Here is a 19,825-nt window from a genome sequence, read left to right on the forward strand (position 1 = left end):
ACATTGTTTAAACTTCTGCAAAAAGATATCCGGACACACACACGCATATATTATATTCTACCAACTGGAAATGCTCATTTTAAAACCTTAGTTTATATAAAATCCTGTCTAAAACTAGGGACTTTATTATCCAAAAACTGTAGGAACCTCAAAAATAAGTCTGGGATTTTTCATGAAAAATCTAAGTTATTGATGCTCAACTGAGAGGCAGATATCAGATGCAAAGCTACTGAGAAGCTTGCACACACTGGTTTTTCTAAACACATGAACATATATTCCAGACTGTAATAAAAGAACCACTACTGGGATACCTGGGTGGCTCAGTTGAACCCCATATCTGGCTCCACACTCAGCAGGGGTCTACTTAAGATTCTCTCTCTTTCTTTCTGCCATTCCCCTGCTCCTGCTGTCTCTCTCAATCAAATAAATAAAATCTTAAAAAATAAAAATGAAATAAAAAAGAACTACTATCCTACCCAAAATTGTTTTATTTTTTTTAATTGTTTTATTTTTATATAAATTCAAGCAACCCAGTCAGTGAGCATACATCATGCTTACATTGTTCTAAATTCTAGGTTGGTAGGGATGCAGCCTGACAGTACTGGGGCCCAGGTATGAAAGAGGTCAGGAGGGGATCCCTGGGGGGCTCAGCAATTTAGCGCCTGCCTTTAGCCCAGGGCATGATCTTGGGGTCCCGGGATCGAGTCCCGCGTTGGGCTCCCGGGCATGGAGCCTGCTTCTCCCTCCTCCTGTGTCTCTGCCTCTATCATAAATAAATAAAAATAAATAAATCTTTAAAGAAAAAAAAAAAAAAAGAGGTCAGGAATCTCCCCAGTCCTCCCCAGTGCTGGGTGTGGAGAAGTCAAATGGAGCCCCTGGAGCGCACATACTTAAAGTTACGCAGTAAGGAGCTCATGAAGAACTTCGGGCAGCCTGGGCCACGAGACAAAAATCACTATGTGCACACGATCTGGAGTGTGGCCTTTCTCCCCTGTACCCCCTCTGTTCACACAGGACTGCAAGGCTGCAGGATGGCCGACGCTACCCTACAGCCCCTGAAGCCCTCACCACTTCTCACCCAGGCCTACATGTCACAGCACCATACATTTTCACTCTTACAGAGAGGGAGAAACACTTTGTGCAAGGCATATTTTAGTTCCTCTGTTTTTAGGGAGATTATTTCCTTGGAAGAAAGTCCTAAAATTGACCAGCCAGTGGTAAGGAAAGCTATGTATAATTTTGTAACTTTGCTTACATGCAGCTAGGTTGTTTTCCAGACAGATTAAATCGATTTAGAGCAACAACAAAATATCTGTGTACCAGTTATGCCAGAAACCTGAAAACTATGACTTTTTTCGGTCTTTTGTTTAATCTTTATATGCACGTTTCAGAACACAAAAGAAAATGTAGACATAAAATAGACAATTTCATTTAACCAAAATACTGAACTGAGAAAAAGCTAATTAAAGTGGCTTTTGCCTTATAGTGAATTATTTACTTAATAAGTATTTCTGGTGGTATTAACTTTATTTTTTATATTTTTAATATCAGACACGGACTGGCTTCTTAGCTGGCCTAAGACAAAAGATATTGAAAAGTCATGGGAAAGAACCAGGGAGCATCTGCTAGAAGTCAGGCAGCAGAACTATGGCCCTTCCCCACAAATAGCTACAAGTTTGGGCAGGAAAGCAAAGGGTGATAACAGTAGCTACAGCCAAGCCAGCCCAAAATTCCTCAAACCTCTGAAGTTATGAGCTAAAAGTGAAGGCCCAATTAGACTTCTATCTGTGCTTATTCCAAGCTGAAAGTTTCAGAACCCCTCAGGAGTTCGGTGGCATGTCGACTGTGTGTCCCCAGGGATGAAATCACAGGCTGGCAGCCAGGACCAGATGTCTAGACTGCCTGACGCGCCCTGCAGCTCAGCCCTTCTTCCCTTGGGTGTGCTCTGGGTGGGAGCTGTCCCTACCCAAATGCCAGAGATTCTCACCCCAGGGCCCAGCAGACTAGTAATAAGGCTCCTCCTGGGTGTTCTAACTGGCCTCTCTGGGACTCAACCACATGAGCGCCTGACCGCAGAGCACAGAACAGCACCCTCTGTATCTTGCAAGCTACGAGAACTATCCCAAGGACTGAAATGGGATCTGCTGGCTGACAGCCTATTGCATGGAGAACCCACTACCCCTTGTGATCCCAGTACCTTGGGACCAGCCTGGACATCTGAGCTTGTGGGTCTCCATGACAAAGTCACAGCTTGCTCTGGTCCCCAGGTACGTGGCAAACTGTTGATGTGAGGCTCCTCCCAAGGTTCTGCTGTCCCTCACCTCACTCGCCTTCTCAAGAGAAATAATTATACTCACCTCTCTGTCTGTACTTCCTAGAAGCTGGGGACGCACACAGTCTACAATGTCACCTTCAGTCCTAGTAATTCTGTCCAGTAGGTATCTGTGTCTCCGTTTTACAGATAAAGAACACAACTGATTCAGACAAAGTCACTAAACTCCCAAGTGAGAGCAGAGAGTCAAACCCAAGATAAGCTGAGAGCAAAGCTCCCTTATATCCCCCACATGCAATATGACCTGCACATTTTCAGTATGAGTAAGGCAGGACATCAAAGGAAAGAATCAAAGAAACTGAAGGAAAGAACTGCAGAAATTCATCTAATTGTAAAGAATCTACTTTTCTCTCCAATGAGAGGCAGGAGCACTTCAGGTTCTAGGGGTAACAGAGGCACAGCCACAAAAACCCTCATCTGTTTTTTGAAGTAAGCATATTACCTTCAGTTACTCAAAAAGGATGACAGGTTTGGGGTCTCAGGACAATGAAGGTAACCAACAGCACCAGGATGGAGGATGGCCTGCTTTGGGAGGCAGATGTGAGCTGCAGGCAAAGCCCCCTCTCCCCCTTTACACACAGCCAGAGATGGGACTGTGCCTCAAACGTGCTACCTCCCTTATCAGCTAATGGGTGTTTAAGGCACTTATAAAAACTCCTCTTGCTTAATAAAAATCTTACTTTGTTTTTAAACTTTTGATTCAAGTTCAGTAACTTTGAGGTCTCATATCTTTTTACTAGATACTAACTAAAAGAGAGAAAGCTGAATGTCTTAGCGACAGTAAAATAGTGATGACTTCTTGTCTAAATAATGAGAAGACTGGAGAGACATAAACAAGTGCAGCTTTGATGAGGAAAAGTCAACTGTTACGGCTCTTTTAGTTCAGCTTTCAAATACACAGCGATTTGACTATTAAGTAAAAGCTTAGCTTGTTACAGAAAGCATTTCAAAAGGCAGTAGTTAAATTGGCTTTCCAGGTAAAGCCTTCAGTGAAAATGATTATTTTCAGATAATCCAGTAAAGTTAAAAAATTAGAATTGGGAGAATTTTTGATGAGGAAGATGTACATGGTCTTAAAGTACCTCCCCATTCATTGCTTTCATCAATTTCAAAAGAAAAAAAAAGGGTGCACAATGAAGAAACACTTTCTCAGCATGAGATTTGAGCAAACCACCACCTCATCACCTGCAAGTTTGCTTCTGAAGGAGGCAGGGCCTTGGACTGATGCAACCAGGAGGAAGCAGCTAGTGGCATGGCTTGGGAAATGGGACAAAGTGGAGGAATGAAGGGGAGGAAGGCAGCAGGTTATACAAATTCTACCCCAGTCCCACCAGCGGAGCACCTGCTTTTGCTGGGGCTCTGGGGAGTGAGCTACAAGAATTGCATGAAGAAGGTAAAAGCAACCCAAGGCCAGAGCTGGCTCAGCATCTAAATCACAGGCCCTCCCTGAGGCCAGCAATGAGACAATGAGAAGTAAGAGCATCAGACCTGCCCCAGGGAATGAGGGGACTGCTGGGAAAGGTCATGGAAAGACCGACCACCAGCTGATCCACAAGCCAGACCAAGGGATCAGAGGCTTCTCACCCTCTCCTGTCCTTGGAGCGTGGGTCTCGCTTGCTTCTCCTGCTTGCAGAGGCTGCTCCAAGGACACAACTTTGAGATAATGATGTGGTGCTGAGAACACCTGCACTGTCTACTTGACTGAACTCAGTTAAGGCCTCTCTGTATACAAACTTAAGAGGTGGTGGCCGGGGGGCAGGGGCATTCATCTTGCTGCATCCAACACAAGCCTTGTGTGCAAGTTCCCTCTGCTTATTACAACAGCCACTTCCCAACCAGGAGTGGCCTACCTGTTTTTGGTCTCCCTCTGCCCTCCTAAAGAAGGGGGCTAGTTTCATGTTTCACCGGGAAGTTCAGACAGGGTTGCGGACCAACAGAGATTACCAGTAAGGGCTGCCATGGCAAATCCTACAAAATAAGCCACAGAGTCGACCTTATGCTGAACTTTGAGTTCATTTTCCTCTTTTGATTCAGTGCAGGAACGTTTCCACTGACAATTTTTACATTAATTTTTATGTTTTCACCAGACAGCTTTTTGTTTCTCTGGCTGATCCTGCAGTGCGTATATATCATCATGAGGTCCAGAAACAGAGAGCGAGGAGGAACAAAGAAAAAAAGTCACATTCACTAACAATGAAGGAACCTCAAAAGCAATGCTTGGGCTCCTGTCAACCTTTCAAGAATGGATCCTGACTAGAAATTGATTTTTCTAAATTCTCTCTAAAGCCTAGTGGCCTGAAATACTAAGTGGCAATTCCAGGTCAAGTGGTAAAAAATAAACTTTCCCCAGTCAGGAACAACCTTCAAATGAATTTTTCAAAGATCTGAAGACGAATCTCGTTTCAGAATCAAAAGCAGATCCTGTTCTTGAAAACAAATATACTCCAAGGCCTTATTTTTATCAAAACAAGGTTCAACTATGTTGATTTTCCCTGGGTGTCCTGGTTCTAGCTTCCTATTCTTTTCATGGATCTTAATTAAAAATGACATGGGTAAGCCTAGAAAATAGGGCTTAGAGTAGATACCATTTGTTCTTAAAAAAAAAAATTATAATCTGTTAACTTTTGGTGTGAGTAGCAGATACATGGGGAGCCAAAAAAAAAGTTAAATCTCATACTGCAACAAATGCTAATGAAGCATTCAGTGTGGAGGTCAAAAAGACCATTATGAAAAAGGCCAACACTATCCTGCCAGCTCTGACGACTGAAAAACTGGAAATACAATCCAAATTACAGAAGCATCAGAAAATAGAAGAGACTTATAAATAACCTTAACAAAAAACAATTTTTCTTTTTTTTTTTAAAGAGAGAAATGGAAAAACAATGAGATAGTAGGTTTTGGCTATGGAGCTATTATCTAAAAATTCAACATGCTTTTTATATCTAAATAATTACAATTTTGCATTGTTCCAATTCATGTAAGACCTTTTGTGATGGATAATTAAGTCTTGATTCTACAATTCACACCAGCTCTACCACTAACAGGCTGTGTGCCTTTGAGCAATACTCTCTAGTCTATTCCTCCGTTTCTCCATCTCTAAAAGAGGAACAGAGTGATAGTATCACTCTGAGGATTAAATGAGTTAGTGCCTGCTGCACATTTTGCACTGGTAACTGTTAACTACTTATACTACCACCATCACCACTAGTACCATTACTAACAATACTACTACAATGCAGAAAAATTAACGAAAAAGAATGGATAAGGCAACTTTTTAAACTATAATATGGTAATTAAAATAGTATGGTACCGATGTACCAGATAACCCTGAAACATTATACTTATACACACACATACTTCTTATTATAATTAATGAAGCATGGGAAATGAGTTATGGGAAATGAGAAATGGGTTAACAAATGGTTTTGGTAAACTGACCAAGTGTTTGGAAGAAAATCAATTGAGAGTCTCATTGTAGATTACATTCGAAATAGATCCAGATGGATTAAAAACATGTTAAAAGAAAAAAAAAAGATACCATAGAAGAAACTAATTCTCTGTTAACTTAGAATACAGACAGATTTTCTCAATGTTGAGAAGGAAGGAAGGAAGGAAGGAAGGAAGGAAGGAAGGAAGGAAAATAAACCATCATCAAAGTGACAAACTGAGAAAAATACAATCAATAAATATAAAAAGGTCATCTGCCTTGTAAAAAGATCTTTTTAAGCCAAAGGAAAAAAAAAATGGGAAAAGGAATAAAAATAATTTAAAATAATTAGGTTAAAAATATTCAAACTAAAAAACATTTAGCCTCATTAGCAACTTAAAAACATGAATTAAAGCAAAGTGTATTTTCGTATGGAAATGGGCAAAAGTGCTGGAGAGGAACACAGAGGTGTCCACACATTGGCAGGGGGGTTCAGAGTCACACAGCCATCTCAGGAGCACCTCAGCAGCACAGCCTTTCACCTAATCCGTCCACCCTCTGGGCTGGAGAAAAGGCTGGTGTACAAGGGGGTTTACTACAAGGATACCTGCAACAGTGGTAATCATCTATCTGCCACTGAGGGAATAAGGCTTAAGTCAGAGGTGAAAACCCATGCCAGGAAACATTGTGTGATCATTACAATATCGCAGTTGTGAGGATTATCGTGTTGTATGGCTACTCCCATGTTACTAAATTGTATTATCGGGAAGCCCAAGCCTATAAAAACAACACACAGTATTTTCCCCCATTTTGGAATGACAGAATAAAGCTGAAAAGGGGGGGCACCTGGGTGGCTCAGTTGGTTAAGTGTCTGCCTTTAGCTCAGGTCATGAGCCCAGGCTCCTGGGATGGAGCCCCTGAGTCCCTGCAGTGGGCTCCCTGCACAGTGGAGAGTCTGCTTCTCCCTCTCACTCTGCCTCTCTCCCTAGCTCCTATTCAACACTCTCTCTCTCTCAAATAAATAAATAAAATCTTTAACTAAATAAAAAGTTAAAAAAGGAAAGAAACAAAATACAATAACAGCAATTAACCCAGGGATAAGATTATGAATTATTCCTATTTACTCCTTTATTTTTATTTCATAATTTTTACAAATTTGCTACTTTGTGTAGGGAGAGCATTAATATTCAGAAAAATAATAAAAATGCTGTCAAATGTGGAATGAAAAAAATGTCAACACCAGCCAAGCCTACAAAGGAGTTTCTAAAAACCTTACTGAGTCTAGAATGCTTTCCAATCTTATTCTATTTTTCTTTACTATCCATGTGTGCCCAGGAGAGTCCCTACATCTCCATTCCAGCCTGAGGACGTGAAACATGAGACCCACAAGCCCCATGAGCCCTAAGGCTGGCTGGGGCCTAGCTCCCCTGAACCTTCCATAGCCATGCCCTGCTCTGACCTCCCTGGGGGCATAGCAGGGACACCCCTGCTGACCCCAAGGATTATCTCCCTATTTTACATGAGACATAACTTAAAATATTTTTCATGCACAGTGAGATTTCCTAAACATAGGAGGCACTTATAGATATTTCTTAACTTAGAGTTAGGAAGTGTTTTCAGATGTTCTGGGCACTACAAACTAACAGACTATCTGTACCAAGGCTTTCACCGCCCTAGATGTGCTTGCTGCAGCTTTCATTGTACTTGTCAGTAGTAACTGTCTCTTTACATTCCCCTATTTTTGCTGCAAAGCTACTTTAATTTTTTCCTTCCTAAAGGTAAAACACCAATTCCTTTTCCTTTCTTCATCCCACTAAAATATATGAAAGGGGAGGAAAACCTGTACTTCTGGAAAAAAAAAAAAAAAAAATCTGTGACCTTGACTGGGTAGGTCTGCAGTCTGGGAACTTTTCCTAAAATACGGATGTCTGGGTTTGGTAACCAAAGTATGAAAAATTGGGGAGAAGTCTGCTTTCCTTTATTATTTAATTAAGAAAGATTCAAGCTCTTATTCTAGTCAGCATATGATTTCTTGTATCATCTTGCAGACAGACATCAGGCATGTATGTGCACACTGCCCTCCCAAGATTCAGTCTGTTCTAAGCCAGGTAAATAAAAATCAATTCTTTGTATTGATCCAGGGCCCAAAGCCAGAATCTCCACCTGGAATTTCATTTGAAGTACTTCACTTGCCCTCTGAACATTAAGTAGAGAGGTATGCGTTTGATGGGAAAAGAGCCAGGGAGAAAAATGTCATGTTCTCTTAGTGCTCCCACCAATACAACGGCCACAACAGACCCAGCACTGGGACCCAGGAGGTGAGAGGAGCAAGATGGGCTCTGGGGAGTGGTGGCCCCCTACCAGAACAGGGACCCTGCCAGGATGGAGTGCAAGCCCCTGCCAGCCCTCAGAAGTTAGCAACTAACTGCCCTCTGCAGGCTATGGTTAAAATGTTCAGCAGCTTTGAGTAATTACCAAAGCCCTCGACATGGCACATTTTTGCTCAGCCCCAAATGTCAAAAAACAGCAGAAAGGCAAAGATAAGAGTGTGCCAATCAAAGAAAAGGGCCAGGGCCAAGCGTCAAAGACCCTGCCATGTGCAGGAAACATGTCTGAGCTAGTATGGCTGGGGAATGGTGACAGGAGGCCAGAGGTGAGTGGGCCAGGCTGCACAGGGCTCACCAGGCCGTGAGAGACACCCTGGACTTGCCCGCTGGTATGTCCCACACCTCCAGAAGATTCAGACCTGCCTGGGGAGACAGGTCAACACTGTTCAATTTCTACAAAAATAAATCAAAGCAGTAAAGTCTATCACAGATTAAATGAAACTCCACTTACTTAACACTGTCCATGAGGCCCTGATCACATGGCCTCACCCACCTTACCTTCTTCCTTACCTGCTCCTGCCTCAGGACAGTGGGGCCGCAGCTTATCTGTTCCCCTCAACTACTATGTTGTCCACAGAACCCCCCTCAACACACATATCCAGTATTCTCTCTCTGAAGGGACGATGCTTTCTCGTCTTCCCATTTCAGTTACGTGTCACCTCCTCAGAGCTCTTTCCTGGCCACCTGATCTAAGCTCCTGGCACCTCTCACAGCACCTAACTGGTCTCCTACACAGTGTTTAGGTCAATCGTACACTTACTTCTTTAATGTCTACATCTCTCCCTCGAAAATAAGTCTGTTTTGTTCATGACTATATGTCTAAGATTTGATAAATATTTGATGAATGAACACAAAAAACAAGTTAATATATAATCCAAAGGCAAAAGTTGCAACGTTCTTTGAAAAGAACGACTAACTTGACAAACCTTTTCCTCTTTTCCTTTTCCTGGCCAGAAAAAGGGGAGAAAGAACTTAACTAAAATAAGACATGAAAGAAGGGAAAACACTACTGACCTTACACAATAAAAGGGATCATAGTGGAATATATGAACAATAATATACTAACAGATGAGATTATGCTGAGTGAAATAAGTCAATCAGAGTAGGACAAACATATGGTCTCATTCATTTGGGGATATATGAAACAGACAAATTACTAAAAGATTACTACAATTGACTCAACCAGAAATGAAAAATTAGCAGACCTATACAAGTAAAGAGATTGAATTCACAATTACAATGCTTCTTGCTTCCCATGAAGAAAATCCCAGGCCACAGGGCTTCACTGGTAAATCAAACATTCAAAGAAAAAATGTAATACCAATAAGTCACAAACTCTTCCAAAAACCAAAAGAGGAAGGGACACTTCCCAACTTATTCTGAGACCAATATTTACCCTGATACCAAAATCAGACAAAGACAGCACAAGAAAGCTACAGATCATATCCCTTAGAGATATAGATACTGTAATCTTCAACAAAATACTTGCAAATATATAAAAATCCAGCAATACATAAAAGGATTTGCATATAATCTTTTTGAATCCATCAATGTATAAAAATAATTATATACCCTGACCAAGAGGGATTTATTCCAAGAACCAAGGTTGGTTTAACATCCAAAAATCAATTAATGTAATACAAATACATTAATATGATGAAAGATAAAAATCACATAATCACTTCTATAGAAGCACAAATATAAGAAAAACAGATAAACTGGACTTCTCAAAAACAATCATGCTTCAAAGGACACCGTGAAGAAAGTAAAGGCACCTACAGAATGGAAGAATATACTTGCAAATCATGTATCTGATACCAGACTGGTATCCAGATATCATGAAGAAATCTCACAACTCAGTAATAAAAAGGCAACTAAGCCAATTTAAAAATGAGCAAAGCAAATGAATAAATATTTCTCCAAAGAAGATACACAGATGGCCAAGAAAGACATGAAAAGATGCTCAACATCACTAGTCATCAGGGAAATGCAAATCGAAGTTATATGATAGATAATGCATCACATCTGCTAGAATGATGAAATTAAAAGAGACCATAATTGGTGCTGGCAAAGATGTGAAGAAACTGGAATTTTCATCTACTGCTGGTGGAAATGTGCAGCTAGTCTGTAAAAACAGTCTGGGTATTCTCACAAAGATTTATATAGACTTACCATATGACCTAGCATGTCTACTCCTAGGTGTATACCCAAGAGAACTGAAAATATATGTCTACCCAAAAATTTGCACACAAATGTTCAGAGCAGCATTATTCACAATAACCAAAAACTAGAAGCAATCCAAATGTTCATCAACTGATGAGATCAACAAAATGTGGTATATCCATTCAATGGAATATTACTCAACAATAAAAAAGAATTGTATGTGCTAAAGTGTAAATAAACGTTGAAAACATTACGCTAAGTGAAATAAGCTAGTTACTAAAGACACCATTGTATATGATTTCCTTTTTAGGAAATGCCCAGACTGGACAAATTGACAGGCAAAGAAGGTAGGGTAGCAGTTGCCAGGAGCTGGGAGGGACAGAGGAAGGAAGAATGAGTGCTTGATGGGTATGGGGTTTCCTTTTTGAAATGATGGAGAGGTTCTAAAATTAGATAGTGATGTTTGGTTGCACAATCCTTTGAATATACTAGAAAAAGCTGAATTGTGTATTTTCAATGGGTGAAGCATACGGTATGTGAATTATATCTCAATAAACTATTAAAAAAAAAAAGGTATTACATTGATACACAGTATATCAGATGGTCCCTGACTTAAATGATTTAACTCATGACTTTATAGTGGTGAGAAAACAAAAAGATTCGGTAGAAACCATAGGTCAGATTTTCAATTCTGACCTTTTCCTGGGGTAGCAGCAGCATGCAGTATGATGCTCTCTTACGATGTTGGGCAGGAGCAGGAGTCCAAGCTCCCAGGCAGCCACGTGATCATGAAGGTTGTAAACAACCAAATACTGACAACCATTCTGCACCCACACAGACATTATATATTTCCCTTTCAGTACAGTACTCAATATATTGCATGAGATCTTCAACACTTTATTATAAAATAGGCTTTGAAACTGTGGAAGGAGCCTCGGTGTCCATCGAAAGATGAATGGATAAAGAAGATGTGGTTTATGTATACAATAGAATATTACTCAGCCATTAGAAACGACAAATACCCACCATTTGCTTCAACATGGATAGAACTGGAGGGTATTATGCTGAGTGAAATAAGTCAATCAGAGTAGGACAAACATATGGTCTCATTCATTTGGGGAATATAAAAAATAGTGAAAGGGAATAAAGGGCAATGGAGAGAAAATGAGTGGGAAATATCAGTGAGGATGACAGAACATGAGAGACTCCTAACTCTGGGAAACAAACAAGGGATGATGGAAAGGGAGGTGGGTGGGGGGTGGGGTGACTGGGTGACAGGCACTGAGGGGGGCACTTGATGGGATGAGCACTGGGTGTTATGCTATATGTTGGCAAACTGAACTCCAATTAAAAAAATATGTAAAAATAAAATAAAATAAAATAGGCTTTGTGCCATATGATCTCACCCAACCATAGGTTAATGTTCAGTGTTCTGAGCATGTTGAAGGTCAGCTGGGCTGAGCTATAACAGTTTGTTGGTTAGTTGTATTACATGTGTTATCCACTTACTATGTATTTTTTAAGATTTTTTATTTATTCATGAGAGACACAGGGAGAGAGAGAGAGGCAGAGACACAGGCAGAGGGAGAAGCAGGCTCCATGCAGGGAGCTGGACATGGGACCCGATCCCGGGTCTCCAGGATCACGTCCTGGGCCAAAGGCAGCACTAAACTGCTGAGCCACCTAGGCCGCCCTTCCACTTACCATATTTTTAGGTTATGATGGGTTTATCAGGAGGTAATCCCATAAGCTGAGGAAGATCTGTAATATGTTAGGTGCCTACCATTATATTTATATAATGGCATTTCCCCTTCCTAAATGTTTATTTGTTGTGCTGTGAAAACATGGTGAAGATATAAGTAAGAGGAAGGTCTTGGTAGCTGGGCATCAGAGCCCTCCCAGTATAAAATATTTCCATGTGCTGAATATGTGTGACAAAGAATTTACGTGTAGTTCAGAGTGACATCAAATTATGGTGCATTAAAAAAAAATTATGGTGCATATATCCTTTTCAAGGCTCAGTCACTTGAAAACTTTTCAGTTGTAAAATGCAAAACTGGCCACTCTTTGAAGCAAAACCACTCTGTTCCCAGGGTCAGTAATTCCCACAATATGCTAAGAAGAAATGGGCTCAAGAGGCAGAAATCACATACTTACATTCCTCAAGACTGGAAGTGCCAAGAGCTCAAAGGAAGTCAGATCCACCACATACTGTCCGACTCGGCATTCACGTTTTCCAGGCGGAGGCTCTGACCTGAATGAAAAGACAGTGCGTTCTTTGCTGAAAGACCCCTGTATTGATTTCTGGTTTGCAGCTACTCCAGGGAGGGTCTGGCCTTCCACATATGCTAAATCACCCTTAAAAATCACCTACACAAAAAGTGGTGGTATGCAAAGCTAACCTACGTTCATGTTTTTTCCTGAAAACGAGAGTGAAATCCACCACCACCACCACCAGCCCTGGCAGTTACTTTGGGAGCCAATCCCAAAGCTGCGGAGAGGCAGCGTAACAACAGAAAAGTAGCATAAGAAACAGGATCACAGATTACAAGATGCTAAAAACCTATTACTTGTTGAGGTAAGTTTTAAGTGAAATATGATAATTTTATACTTTGTTTTTCTTAAGATGGTTTCAATCTCTTTTTTCTCTGAGAAGTCCATAAAGGCCCAAGATTCTTTCAAGATAGAAGAGATCATGTGGCTAAATCCTGTGCCCAAGGAGAATAAAATACCATAGAAATGAAATATCAGTACCCAATTCTAGACAAAACTCCCCGCATGCCGGATAATGTGACAACATCGAATCCTATTCTTCTCCCTCCCTGTCTGACTTCTTCGGTGTAAAATCCATCGACAGGCACACCAGAGGATTTTAAAACCTCACTGGCTTTCTGGATCAATGTTGTTTTTCCAACTCCTAAAGAAAAACAAAAACAACACAAAAGCTCATTAGGAACCAGTCCCTTGCTAGGACACACAGCACTCACTGCCTCTGAGAGCAATTACTGCAGGAAAAGAAATGGGCTGCAAGCGGATTTTATGAATATTAAGTTCACTTCGATTTTTATTGCTCCAGGTGTTAAGACTTTGTAATTCCAAGCATAATAAAAATAGGAATGGGATCTTAAAGTTTAATTTTGAAATTCTAAAACACTTTGTCACATACACACATACGCAATCCCAGAACCACCTGAGGGGCTCTGTGGCAACAGTCTGCATCCTCTGAGATGAGCTTCTAGAACCAGGGTTACTCTCTTCGTGGGTGGCCACACCCTTTCAACAGGTCATGCGTGGGTCACAGACTGGGCACCTTAAAACTAGGATTTCAACCTTCCGAGCACTCTGGACCTACATTTATCCGTGAGAGAATCCCATCACTCCTCGATGGACTTACAATGCTAGGTCTCCCCAGAACAGCCCCTTAAATACCACTAACACCACTGGAAACGGTAGTTTTTAAACTTTCTCCCAAGAGCAATACTGTCCGGTTGACAACCCCTTCTGTGGCCTCCTCCAGTGTCCTGAAGCATTCCTCTGGCTTGCCCCACACTCTCTCCCAAATTACAACTCAAGCGCCTCCATCCACCCCCTCGTCCACCCAGCCTATTAACTCCCCTGATGGACTCTGATGTGTTTACAAGCACCAATAGGTGCACACTAGTCACCAGCCCTGTGGAGCTAGGCACTGTCCTAGCACGCTCCACAAGCATTTCCTTGGTTAAATTCTCACAACTCCCCCTCTTGGGCGGTTACCATTCTCGTTCCCTCATTCCTGTTTTACAGATGAGGCCCAGAGAGGTCAGGTAACTTATCCAAGTTTATACAACTAGTAAGGACCATACATTTTATTTTTTTATTTTTATTTTTTTAAAAGATTTTATTTATTTATTCTTGAGAGATAGAAGGAGAGACAGAGCCAGAGACACAGGCAGAGGGAGAAGCAGGCTCCATGCACCGGGAGCCCGACGTGGGATTCGATCCCGGGTCTCCAGGATCGCGCCCTGGGCCAAAGGCAGGCGCCAAACCGCTGCGCCACCCAGGGATCCCAGGACCATACATTTTAACAGGGGCCTTTGTGTGTCACCATGACTTTGTTTACAAGTCTTGTTCCATACAGACCAAAGTCAATGGCATCATGATGACCCAAAAACTGAAAAAAGGGAAGCCTCCAGCAAGTCTACCAGAGACTACTGTGCGATACCACAAGGCTGTAAATCATATTATCTCTTCGGCTGCTGACACAGAATCATCAGGGTTCCCCAAGAACCCTTTTAAGCTTCCTTGAGATAACCATGATCTGTTCTCCAAACGTCACATCAAAAGACAATGGCAGCTGGCCTCCTGGGACATGAACAGCAACCCAGCCACATGCTCACTGTGGCTAGAAAAGAATCATGTAGGGTTTCCATCCCAGCTCTGTCCCCCAGTAACTGCTGCTTTAAGAAAGACACTGAGGGGGGTGCCTGGGTGGCTCAGTTGGTTAAGCATCTGCTCAGATTATGCTCCCAGGGTCCTGGGATGGAGCCTCAAATGGGGCTCTCTGCTCAGTGGAGAGTCTGCTTCTCCCTCTATCTCTGCCCCTCCTCCTACTTGTGGCCTCTCTCTTGCTCACTCACTCTCAAAAAAAATAAAATCTTAAAAAAAAAAAAAAAAAGTCACTGAAGAACCTGTTTAAGGTAGGTCAGTGGCCCTGGTAGGTATGTAGGTTGGTACTTTTCTGAAAGGCATCTTCCATGTGCCCTCCACAGCACGCAGCATTCCTATCGCTATGAATTCACCTTTAGCAAGAATCTGACCACAGCACAAAGATATAATGAAGCAGGTTGTGTGTGTCAGTATTCATTATAATAGCAAAATATAGAAAGCAACCTACATGTTGATCAGCAAGGGAGTGATAAATTATGGTACTATGTATATAATGACATATAAACATGCAGGAATGCCACACTGCCATTAAAGAGAATACTGTTTACCTAGATTAGCCCAGAAAACAGACCACAATATATGGATATACAGAGAAAAAGCAGGTTATAGTCACAGTAGGAATGTACAGTATTATTCCATTAAGCTTTTAAAAAAAAAAGTGAAGTTGGGCAGCCCAGGTGGCTCAGCGGTTTAGCGCTGCCTTTGACCCCGGGGGTGTGATCCTGGAGACCTGGGATCAAGTCCCAAATCGGGCTCCCTGCATGGAGCCTGTTTCTCCTTCTTTCTGCCTGTGTCTCTGTCTCTGCCTCTCTCTCTCTCTCTCTCTGTCTCTTATGAATAAATAAGTAAAGTTTTTTTTAAAAAGTGAAGTCTATATCTATAAAAGATGTTGCGAGGGAATTGGGAGGGAGGGTTCACAGCACTTATTTCTGTATGTTGCAAATCCTTGTGATTGCCATTTTCTTCTTTAATATTTTAAATTTTTTGGTCTTATTCTATCTCATTCTAAATGTAAAACAAAAAGTTACTACATTTTGAAGATAACAGAGCAGCTGTAATAAAAGGGAATGCTGTGCATCCTGCATGTTGGACAGAAGCAAGAGGAGGCACTGGCTAAGCCCTTTCCTCATCAGCTATAGAAATCTTGTTTCAATTACTTTTTCATACCCATCAATTAAGCTGCTACCCTAGTGCTGTCTACACTAAGAGGTAACACCAATGCTGAAGGAGACCCCAAAATGACAGCTCCACACCACGCACAGGCAAGAAGAGCAGGTCAGAGAGCTCCAGAATCTGTTTGGTTCTAGTTCTCACATAAAGCTGACCCTGAGATAAAGACTGAAGTGCAGGTGGTTTAACTTGGAAATCGACCCCCAAGACCTCAAGGGAAGTAACTGCATTATCAAGCAAGTCACATTTGTGGGCAGCTAATCCCACTGGGGAATCCTAGGAGACAGTTTTAGACAGTGACTCCATTCTCCTGTCTGAGGGGTAAGGAAGTAAGGGAGTTTACCCACTAACTTCCATCTATCACGGGTTCCAGACTGTTCCTGGGGGGCAGGAATCCCTGGCCCTCTCAGGCCTGCCCTGTGCACAGCTATAGTAGAATCTAGTGACCAGAGAAAGCCCTCCAAGATCAGTCACAGCTGGAAGCTGGGAAAAATGCTAAGTGCCAAGGACACCCTGGTGGGGCACTGACAGGTCACTCAAAGTGACCTCTCTGAGAAGATGTATTACCTGATGACCTGAGTATGTAGATTAGATTTAGACAGCAGGCAGAGTTTGAGATGGAATTGACGATAGAAACTATTAAAAACAAAACACCAGACTCTAACTCCAAAGGGGGAAAATAAAAGTCGTACATAAACGGAAAGCTACAGATCACTGGCTACATGGCTCTTCTGTGATTAGCAGCTAATACATGTATTGGGCTAATCAAATTACACTGTAAGTGTACCAGGAAGATGGACAGAAAGAGGGTGACTGGGCTTGAACACAGGCTCAGCAGAGCTATATCAGAAAATTATTTGAGTCTTTCAACTGTGTGTGCATAAACCTTTTATAAAAAAGGGACAAGAAGAAGAACCAGTGGTGACCTGGCCAACCTCAGGCCCAGCCACCCCCAGGACCCAGGCAGGAACGAGGAGAGGAACAGATCACTTCTGTCATGAAACACAGTAGGCGGTGCGGGGCCGGCCTGCTGAGCAAATGGCATTCCCAGTTTCCGATAAAGGACTGACAAATCAACTTCCAGAGGACAGTCTTTTGCAGGACTACGGAGTACTCTGGGTGTCAGAAATTCCTCCAACCACACTCTTCACAGCTTCCCCACTGCCTGGTAAAAAAATAAGATTCCAAAGTTTACAATATTAAGTGTGGCCTTTGCTACTTAAAACACAACCATTAAAATAAAGTGAAAGACGATTCTAGGTTCCCAACGACAATCTCTGACATCTGAACTCTCAGCTAACTTCAACACTGGGCCCACGGTGCTGCGCAGGAGCTGAAGAAACAGACCCCGGCCTCCACGCCAGGCCCATCTTTCTGCCTTACCGCCTGATGCTGGCCCGCCCGGGTCACACCTCACCAGGTGCAGGGCCTCTGCTCCCTCTTCCATGTGCCCTCCACACCACCATGTGCCCGTGGCACCACCGCACTGTCGCATCTATGCACAACCGCACAGGGTTACGGGCAAGCCCAGTGACCGCAACGGAGGGGCCGGTCCGCCCCCGCGGCCTCACCCCTGCAAGGGCCCGGGAAGGAGCGGGGTGTTCCGTCCTGCGTTTCTCTATCCTCCAGGTGAAAGTCCGCGCCCCTCCCGGGAGGATGCGGCCCCCGGGGCCGTCGGCAGAACCAGAACCAGAGCCAGAACCAGAACCAGGCGTCCCGGAGCTGCTGTCTCACGGGTTCACAGCCCGGAGTGCGGCGGCTGCCGGCGGACCCCGGCCTTTAACACCGTCGTGGAGATGCCCGAATTCTACCAAAATGTTCTTTTCCTTACCAGCGTCGGCCTCGGGTCTAATGGCATCTTTCGTACTTAAAATCGCGCTTTCTGGGTCCGTGGTTTAAGCTGGGAGCTTTAGGGCCCGCCGCCCCTCCCCAGGAGCACGGACGCCCCCTCCCCCGCCCCCGCCCCGGCCGACCCCCGCGGCCTCCCGGAAGCCGACACCTGGGCCAGGTTACCTGGGGGCCCCGTCAGGAACACGTGGCGGGCCATGCCCCTGGGCCCGGGTGGGGGCCCCCGCCGGGGTCGCGGGCTGGGTCACGGGCTGGGTCACATCCGGGTTCCGCCCCGCAGCGGGCCCCAGGCCCCGCCTCCGCCGGCCGCGCATGCGCCTCAGGGCTCCGCCTCGGTCCGCGCCGGGACCTCCGCGGCGGTCTCTCTCGCGCATGCGCCCTTGGCTGCTGGTGTCTGCTCAGCGAGGTCCGCCCCTACGGGGTCGGTGGGGAGCGTGGGCGTCCGGGCTTCTCCGGGTCCTGGTCCTCAGACCTCGAAGCGAGGCCCGTGCAGGGTGTCTCCGAGGAGACGTGCCCTGGAATGTCTCTTCCTAAACAGGTGCGGGGGCAGATGGGCGCGGCCCTTGACCCAACGCCCGGACCGAGGGCTGCGGGCTGCGGGGACAGCGCTTCTGGAAGTTAGGTCTTGGGAGCCTCCCTGCAAAGGGGGGAGGCTTTCACCGATCCCAGCTCTGCCCGGTGCTGTCAGCCTTGGCTGCGAGCAGAATTACCAGTTAAAGGAGCTTGGTGCCTGGGCGCCACCTCCCTCCGAGCGCGAGTGTTTGCTCTCCTGTGCGTCCTGAGCATCTGCACCAGCAGCTTCTAAAGTGCGCTGTGGCTGAGAACCACTAGTCTAGGCGGACTTTGCGCACATGGAGGTCAGAAACTGGCCTTTCTTACCTCTATACCCTAAATGGAAACCGAGGCAAGATTCAGGTGGAGGATCTCAAATGTACAAAGAATTAAGTGGCTTTCCCCCAACTCACTTACCCACCTGAAGTGTTTCAGCCAGCGAAATGAAGTGGCAATGGCCTTGGGCCAAATTTACCTGTAAACTCTTTCAGTCTGACAAGTGTACGGTTTGACTTGTGATCAATCATTCTCCATCCTGGCTGAGAAAGCAATTTCACTGAGTGCTCAACTTAATTGGTTTGTGCCCACACAGGACCTCCAGGGCTCCCCTTAGCCTGCTCTATACATCAGTCAGATGGCCTTAGATTTTTAGCTATTTAAAAAGTAATCATCAAAAAAGTAAGATTTGTACGGTGTAGTTGTTACCATCATTTTGGCAACATTTATAAAGCTGCATCACCGGTAATGTAGGGCTTTCCACCTACATTTATCTTTAACCTCATGCAAATTGGAATCAAGAACAGCTGATGCAGCCTAGCAAACCCATAGAAGTTTCCAAAAGAAAGGAAACAAGTACACCGTCATAAATGCACTCTTATTTGTATCAATAACATTTAAACATTAAATGCTAATTATGTAAAAACTCCCATCAATAAAACCCCATTTATAATTTGCAAGGATCAAAAGAAGTTGGATTCTTGTCTTTTGACGTTATACCGGCATTCTGGTAGCTACTAATGGGCATTAGTTTAGGTAACTCAAGGAACATACAGATTCCAGATGTAGAGAATCGCTGTCTCAGAGAGCAAAAAGAAAATTCTGTAATTGGATGTCAGTTTTCTTCCCCATAAAAATGATTTATTTTGGGGTGATTACATGGTGTCTTAACTTCCTGATAATTCATTGACCTGAGTCTTTGGATGTATACAGTTTCTTCTATGTGTTATACATCAATAATAGATGAAATATTTTATATTAGAGAATAATTAGGAACACATTTTAGAATAAATAGGTTATTATAGTATTGTGATGAGTCTAAGTTTTGCTTAAAATTGAACCATGGTAGAATTACTTAAGGAACAAGTGATTTCAATTCTTCCTGTAGCACCTGGGTGTGGTCTCCCTTTTGGTAAGATGTGATATAGTGCTTTATTAATGCAGTTTGTATGTACATGTTTAGATTTCCTATGATTTCAGAATCCTAAAAGTTCTAAAAAACCACAGTTTTGTTTTGTTTTGTTT

General features: G+C 43.4%; 1 protein-coding gene across 2 annotated transcripts in view; it reads right to left on the reverse strand.

Moving 5' to 3' along the window:
- Positions 1–18,141, reverse strand: part of NTPCR (nucleoside-triphosphatase, cancer-related) — a 28,918-nt gene extending 10,777 nt beyond the window's left edge. The window contains exons 1-3 of one of the 2 annotated variants that reach the window (XM_026008702.2): positions 17,918–18,059; positions 13,064–13,226; positions 12,467–12,563 (exon numbers count right to left, since the gene is read on the reverse strand). In XM_026008702.2, the coding sequence (XP_025864487.1) occupies positions 12,467–12,563; positions 13,064–13,226; positions 17,918–17,951 (294 nt within the window). In that variant the 5' untranslated portion in view covers positions 17,952–18,059. Of the gene's footprint in view, positions 1–12,466; positions 12,564–13,063; positions 13,227–17,917 lie in introns of both variants that reach the window. The other variant, XM_072755960.1, reaches the window with a different exon arrangement.
- Between the last annotated feature and the right edge of the window lie 1,684 nt (positions 18,142–19,825).

This window comes from Vulpes vulpes, chromosome 4 (genome assembly GCF_048418805.1).
Source record: "Vulpes vulpes isolate BD-2025 chromosome 4, VulVul3, whole genome shotgun sequence".
Lineage (NCBI taxonomy): Eukaryota > Metazoa > Chordata > Mammalia > Carnivora > Canidae > Vulpes > Vulpes vulpes.